The following is a 7,330-nucleotide window of genomic DNA, read 5'->3' as shown; positions in this document are numbered from 1 at the left end:
GTTTAATAAAAACTACAATGAACAGATGTTTAGGGAAATTACTGAGCCTTAAAAAATACATTTAAAAAAACTACATTTTGACCCGTTTTATAGATTCTGGAGGTCTTGACTGTCACAAAGTCTGCATTCAGTCCTCAGTCCACCCCGCACCCCCCCACCCCCGTGTTTATATTCTCCATACATCCACCAAATGCCCTCAGACTTGTCCACCTGTCACCTGACTCTCGTTCATCTGCTCACCACTTTCCCTCATCAGCCCTGCAGTATATATAACCTGTCACTTATTCCCTGACATTTGGACCTAAACCAGCAACCTTAACCCTAATGTGTACCTGCCTGCCTGTACGTCTGTGGATTCTCAGCTACCCGCACACTTAGTTGCCAACCCTCCCGATTTTTCCAGGGTGAATCCCAATTTTCATGGAGAATGTCAGAGAATTAAGACCCTGGGAGGAAACAGGGCTCTCCCTGTTTCCTCCCAGGGTTTTAATTCTCCGACATTTCTCTGGATTTATGACACATTTTCACACCTTTTTCTCCTTTTCGTTATCACAACCTGTTTCTGAGAGTGTACAAGCCCTTCAACTCTAAAGGTCTACTGTTTTCCATCCGGACAACAATACAGCTACATAAAATGCGGTTCGTTTTCCACTTTGGTTTCAAAATCCTCCCTATTTTTGAGGTCTCAAGGTTGGCAAGTAAGGCTACTCATGCCAGTAATATTTTGTATTTTTCCTTTTGTCAATAACTCACTGAACTCTTCCTGTCTGCCTTCACTATCTGCATGTGGATCTTTTCCTAGTTGCATGTACTCACGTGTGTGACAGAGTGCCACAGACAGAGTAGGGATGTCTGTAAGCGATTGAACGATTGTTTGTTTTGGTCTGTTCATCAAAAACAAAATACAAAATAACACCAGCCTTTTTTTCCAGAAACAGAGGCCTTCTAATTGTTTCATTAGAAAACTGTTTGCCATCCTCCTCCATTGTACCGCTCTGGAAAAAGATTTCTCAAAGACCGATATCTCAAAACCTGGACAAACCTTCTTCATTCTTCTGCATTTCTTTTTAGTCATAATCATTTCGAACATGCTACTTATGTGTAGAAATCAACATTAAAAAAACAATAATGAAACAAAACTATCTGCAAGTAAGTAAAGAATATGTGTTTTCTTTATGAGACTTTGGCTTTAATAAGATGTCAGAACTGGAGCTGCCTCAGTAAAACAAGACGACTGTGATGAAGCTGTGGAAAGAAATACGGAGGTGGACTAAATGTTTAACATTTCTCACAGTGTATTTGAAATCTCTTGATAAAGAAAATCAGAATGATAAATCATGGCACAATAACTGTACATACATCTGTATTGGAGTTACTGTAAAAGGAACATATTGACATCTATATTAGTAATACAACAAGGATACGTACATGGGCAGCTTCTGTAGTATATTACTGGTGTGTAAAATACTACAATATGTGACATAAGTGTATAAATTCTGAGGTTCACTGCCTTTAATCCTAATGTACAGTATGTTAATATACAAAAATATATGACAAGTATATTTAGGAGAGAAAAAAACTTTTACACATCTGTAAAAAAGGGATAAATAATATAAACACAACACAATAAATCCATCTTAAGTACAAGGCAACCAACTTTGTCATGTGACAGTATAGTTGGTTTTGTTTTAAAATATTAAAATGGCCCTGTGGTTTGAACGAAAGTGACGTCGAAACATGATTTACACTTTTTTTTAAGTAAGAAGAAAAGCTATTAGAATTAAAAATATGTGTTTATGTGTAGAATATCAGATATTCTCCATGTTATATCAGAAGTATTTGTTGCATTTGTCATCTTTGACTGCCAGCAACAAGCAAAGTCAGTGTTATACAGTACCTTTGAAGATACAGGTCAGATAAAGTGGTCAGGATCGGACTTTTATAATAGATCCTCGGGGGAAAACTGTCTATTGTTTTATACAAATGTTAAAAAAAATTCTTCAAACTAGTTACAGCCTCCTTCTGCTGAGTTTAACTTCATACATGGCAGTCTCGGCTCCCTCTGGTGGTGACATCCTGCAGTGCAGTAAGTACAAAATACACAAGTTTATTCTGCAGGATGGACCAACTGGAGTGTGTGGGTTCATAGTTTTTGGCTCTTGTTTTATTTTTGCGATCCGCACTCATGTATATGATGTTGGGGTTGGTCGTTGATCCCCAGTCCAGACTCTTCACTCTGCAGCGAGTCTCTTTCTCCTCACTTTTTATGTGACCCAATCATCACTTTTGAGACAAAGTTGACGATGGCGCTCGCCGGCTGCTCGGGGTCGTGTTCAGCAAACAGATGACATACATTTTCAGTCTCACTCTGAGATTTCCTGGCTACAAAGCCAAAGATCCTGGAAGAAAGGGACAGAGACGGACAGGAATATTTATAGAGCTTAACTATATTTTACAAATTTCAAATTACAATTGTGAGAGAGAGCAATGAGAGATACAAGACATGCAGTTAAGAAGAGGGACTTACTTTGCAGTAGAACCGCTGCCTCTTGTCCATCTGTTTGTGTCAGAATAACATAATAAAGTTATGACTCAGTTATTAGCCATTAAACCTATACATTAATATCACATTAAGTATAAGTATAAATCACAGTTTCTCTTCCTTCGAAAAGAGATCCAAACAGGACGAGGAGTAATCACATAATTATATACAGCATTCCAAATTTAGTGAAATTCTGCAATCATCTGATATAATGATACAATCACGGGAAAAGTATAATATGTATTATGACTCCTTAATAGACATGTTGTGGTATTTTGCAACTAATAAAGCCCACGAGTTGTATACAGGCTCTAATCTAATATCTGAATCTAAGCAAAGCTAGACGCTAGTAAGAAAAATCCCTGCTCCACCATGATGGACAGATAGATTAGATGTCATACACACTCGTAGATTTACGATTCTCCACCGGCTCCGTCATTTATTTTTTAGCCCAAGATAGCCCTAATATTGTAGATGGAAACTCATGTTGCAATTAGCTCCTGTGTTCTTTCAACAATTAGGAATAACTCTATTTAAATTACAGCTTTCATGTAACTGGTTGCCAAATGCTTGTAGGAGTGGCCATCAGAAATAATGTGTTATTCAATTGTACTTGTATTGTATGACATATTAAGAGGATTGTGCAGCCTAGGTGGAGGCATGTGCTCTTTCTTGTGCTTTCCCGTAGAATATATAGTCAAATAACGACAATATTGTTGTTGCAGTTCCTGTAACTGAATCATAATACTCACTTCCTGCCCTGTGGGTCCAGAGAACAGAAGATGACAGTGTTGACAGCGTAGTGTCTCCTGAAGAACAACCTGCAGGAACAAACAGAGACTGTCTGTGTGAACATGTGGATTCACGTCTGTATCTGTGTGTGTTTTGTCTGCACATGTGTGAACACTCACTTCCTTTGGTTGTCAGTGAGCGTGATTCCCTGTGCCGACACTTTGAAGTGGACGACGGTGGATGCCGGAGGGGGGTCCATGGAGAGAGTCAGCATGGTCGCCTTCTGAACCGCCTGATGTCCCGTCAGAGACTCCAGCTCCACAGAGCCCAGGTACCACACGTTACACGCTGCACGGGAACAAATAATATGAAGTAGCAGTTCGCCACAAAATAAAAAATCTAAGTTATAATCGACTATTTTGCCCAACTGATGCAGGCTGTGTGTAAATAATAGATACATGTGCTGTACACACACATACATGCAAAAGTCAAACAAACACACAGATTTGTGTACATATGTGGGGTCTGTCCCGTACCTGCTCCCTGCTTGAGGAGCTCAGCTGCTGAGTTTGTCGCTGTCTGTGCAGACGAGTCATTCAGGTCCTCCACTGGGTCTGCAAGCAACAACACAAAGACAGTTTACTGACCAAGAAAAACACAAATTGCACCTATGCATGCAAATAATGCATTTGTACCACACACACGCACACACGCACACACATGCACACAGCTTACCTCTGTCAGGCAGGATGAGTTTACAGGGCAGAGCCAGAGGTGTGATGGAGTGCTGACACACCAGAGCTGTGAGACTTCCTGTCAGACATAATAGAACATACATGATGAATAATGGAGCCAGCAGCACCTCATCACTTTGACCAGTAGAGGGCAGGACAGGAAACATATTATAATCCAGGGATCCCTTACTATAAAATGTCAATTGGATTTGAGGAAGCTAGCGGCTCACTGGACTGACACACAGTGCTGAAGAAAGCACTTTGAAATGTCAGCTCAGTTTGATTGTGTGTTATTGCACCAGAGTACAACAATCCTGGATTGCTGAATTTTTCTGCTTTTCCTCCACTACTAGAGGGAAAAGTTGTTATTTTTACTTTTCAACGTTCATCTGCAAGACTTTATTTTATAGGTCAATAACTTCCTGATAATTACAGACCCTTAAAACAAAGCACCATTTCACTGACAGCAGTAGTAACTGCTCACTTTACAGATTCATCTGTTGAAAGGTGACGCAATGCAGCAGATTAAACTACTCAGTAAAACAGTTAACATGTGTCACTCCTGGACTAGCTTCAACTGTATTACTGAAGGCTAAATAATGTAATACTGTGTGTACAGTACAATACTGCAATACATGTAGTATTAACACAACAACAATTTGACTTGGTCATTTCACTTTGCCATGTTGGAACTGTTTGGTTTATGTTGCTTCCAGTTGTTGACTGACAGGCAAGCCAGTATAATAATCATGTCAACCCGTCTCAGATTTAGCTATACTACTCGTTTGTCGTATATTTGATTCACTGGATTAGCCAAAAGGATTGTCATTTTATCCACAAGCAGCTTCTCAGATTAATTAAAAGAAAAATGTACAATATCACGACCCATGTTCATATAATGTGAGACGTTAGCTCACCAAAGTACGGCTCGTTGGGGCAGCCCTTAAGACGAACTCCTTTCTGCGTGCACTCTATGAGGAAGTGTCTCACCAGCTCATTGGACAGGTCCCCTACTGCAGACACACAGAGAACATTTCAGTATATTTCAGCATATTTTGGTGTATTTTCATACATATGTTGTTACTGTCTGGGAGAAATATAAACTTGACAAACAATATGCCTATGAATAAAAAAAGAAGCATTTAATCTTCTTTATATCAGTATCAATTTTAGAGAAAATAAAAATGCACAGTAAATCATTGTTTAACATATATAACCATCACTGATAGGAAGCATTTCAATAGAACCTTTTGAAATGTTGATAATTCCCAATTGTCAGACATTTTCATCCTACCTTTCTTACTCTGTTGTAACACAGACGGAGGAGGCGTGGCCACCTTCATGGCCAATCCATACGCCCCGCGAAATGAATGGCTGTCTCTGACAATGAACGAGCCCGGCTCTTTGTCCTTTAGCACGCCGATGGCTGTTCAGTAGGTCAACAGGGGGAAGGAACTAAAGTTAGAATCATCATGTTCATACTGTACAAGGAGCTTTGCACATTGGGCGTATTATCCGCTTGGAAGTGTCCGTTAGGCTCTCCTGTCCAACGCCAATATTTACCTTGGTCTCTGGAGATGCCGGGCTTGTACCAGAACTTGGATGTGTCCTGAACAAACTTCACAGTGTCGTGCTTACTGCCAAAGTCTGCAAGAAACAGATTAACTTTACGTTATGTTTCAGGCTGACTTTGGCTCAAATATCACAAAGCAGCACAGACAGAATAATGTGAGAGAGACTGGTTAAAGGGTCACTACACCCAAATGACAAAAAGATGTATGATCACTTAACCCTATTTATTTCTAACCTATTTTGTTTATGGTTCTAAAAGCACTAAACAGTTTTTAAAAACTCAACTTGTAGTTCCAGTAACAATGTCCCGGTGACTCACAATAATTCATATAGAGTATAAGGTTACTCTCATATTAAATGTTGTTTTCCAAACTATTAAGACACATTTCTGTTAATATTATGACTTCATTCTCAGATTATAACCCTGTTCTCCAAATACAGCATTAAGACTTTGTTCTTGTAAAGATTATGACTTAATTCTCATAATATAAGCAGACTTTCTTTTTCATTCATTTCTGAAAGTTTTATCCCCAAAAGTCCCTTTAATACCTGCTCATACATTGGAGCTACTTTCTACTGAAGACATACTTCCTATGAAAGAGCATCTTTCTGGATTGCAGCGTAACCAGTTGCTGTTTTTAATTCTATGTATCTCCATTGTATTGGGATGGCAGCTAAATGTTCTACTTTAAAAACCTCCATATGTGATTATTGTGAGCTAAACTGACATTTAAGTGTTCTAAGAATTTATGATACAATGTGCAGCAGTTGTGTTTTATTCTAGCATGTAGCAGTATCCCCTAGTCTTTACAGATAGCTAGCCAGGAATACACTCATGTAAAGATTGTATTCTTGATATTCTATCCCTGAATCAAGTCTATAAAATAACTTTAGTGCGTTTTACCACAAAGTGTAACACTGCCAGCACAATCCACAAACCCACTGGTTAGCGTTGGCTATCAGATTAGAGATTATTCAGTTTGTGCAACTTTAAAAATGAAATGTTTAAACTTTGTAGTGAAACATTTTAATTCTTTCGAATGATCATGAATTTCTTGAAGGGACGGAAGAATGAGAACAGAAATGTGTCAATGCTCAAATTTTCCTGTCCTTTAGGTTAGCTGATGAGAGAGGGGTGGAATAACATTAATGTATTGATGCCACAGACAGAGACAGTAAGAAGACAACTGTACCTGCTCCGGGGGACAGGGCCCCTCCGAGTCCTCTGAAGGAGTCGAGGGTCATGGAGGATGAGAACGGGATGCTGAGACTGCTTCCACTGTGAGGGCTGGAAAACCCGCTTAGAGAAGGGGAGCAGGAGCCAAGCTCTCCCCCCTCACCCCCTCTCCTCTTCTCAGGCAGCTGTGGAGGGAGGCCCCCGTCTCCCTCGAGGTTCAGACTCCCAAGGCCCTCCATGGCCTCCAGGAGGCTGTGTTCCAGGCCGCCGTTCCCCAACAACAACGAGGACAAGTCTATGCTGTCTGTCTCCCTGCGGACCCCGGGACCTCCACCCAGGCCTCTCAGAGCCCCCCGGGGAGAGCTGTGGGCATTAGGAGTGCTGAGGGAGAGAGGAGGTGAGGGCTGCGGGGGATACGGGGAGTTCAGGGAGTTTGGAGTCCGGTCGTGCCACACAGGAGGAGGAGTGGAGCTGCAGAACAGAAAAGAGGGAGGATGAGAGGTGGAAATACAAACAGACAAGTGTCTAAACAACCAATAACTATGTCAGTATTTTCAAATGTTTGAACAAGAT

General features: G+C 40.5%; 1 protein-coding gene across 1 annotated transcript in view; it reads right to left on the bottom strand.

Moving 5' to 3' along the window:
• Nucleotides 1-1,195: 1,195 nt before the first annotated feature.
• The window catches only part of tns3.2 (tensin 3, tandem duplicate 2), a 43,186-nt gene continuing 37,051 nt past the window's right edge, over nt 1,196-7,330 (bottom strand). Inside the window, 10 exon segments of the mRNA XM_029430130.1 lie at nt 1,196-2,399; nt 2,528-2,557; nt 3,295-3,363; nt 3,454-3,622; nt 3,811-3,888; nt 4,010-4,087; nt 4,926-5,021; nt 5,303-5,434; nt 5,572-5,655; nt 6,774-7,228. Coding sequence (XP_029285990.1) covers nt 2,258-2,399; nt 2,528-2,557; nt 3,295-3,363; nt 3,454-3,622; nt 3,811-3,888; nt 4,010-4,087; nt 4,926-5,021; nt 5,303-5,434; nt 5,572-5,655; nt 6,774-7,228 — 1,333 coding nt within the window. The 3' untranslated portion in view covers nt 1,196-2,257.

The sequence above is a fragment of the Cottoperca gobio genome, chromosome 4, assembly GCF_900634415.1.
Source record: "Cottoperca gobio chromosome 4, fCotGob3.1, whole genome shotgun sequence".
Lineage (NCBI taxonomy): Eukaryota > Metazoa > Chordata > Actinopteri > Perciformes > Bovichtidae > Cottoperca > Cottoperca gobio.
The sequence above is the reverse complement of the archived record's forward strand: the minus strand, read 5'-3'. Positions and strand labels throughout refer to the sequence as shown.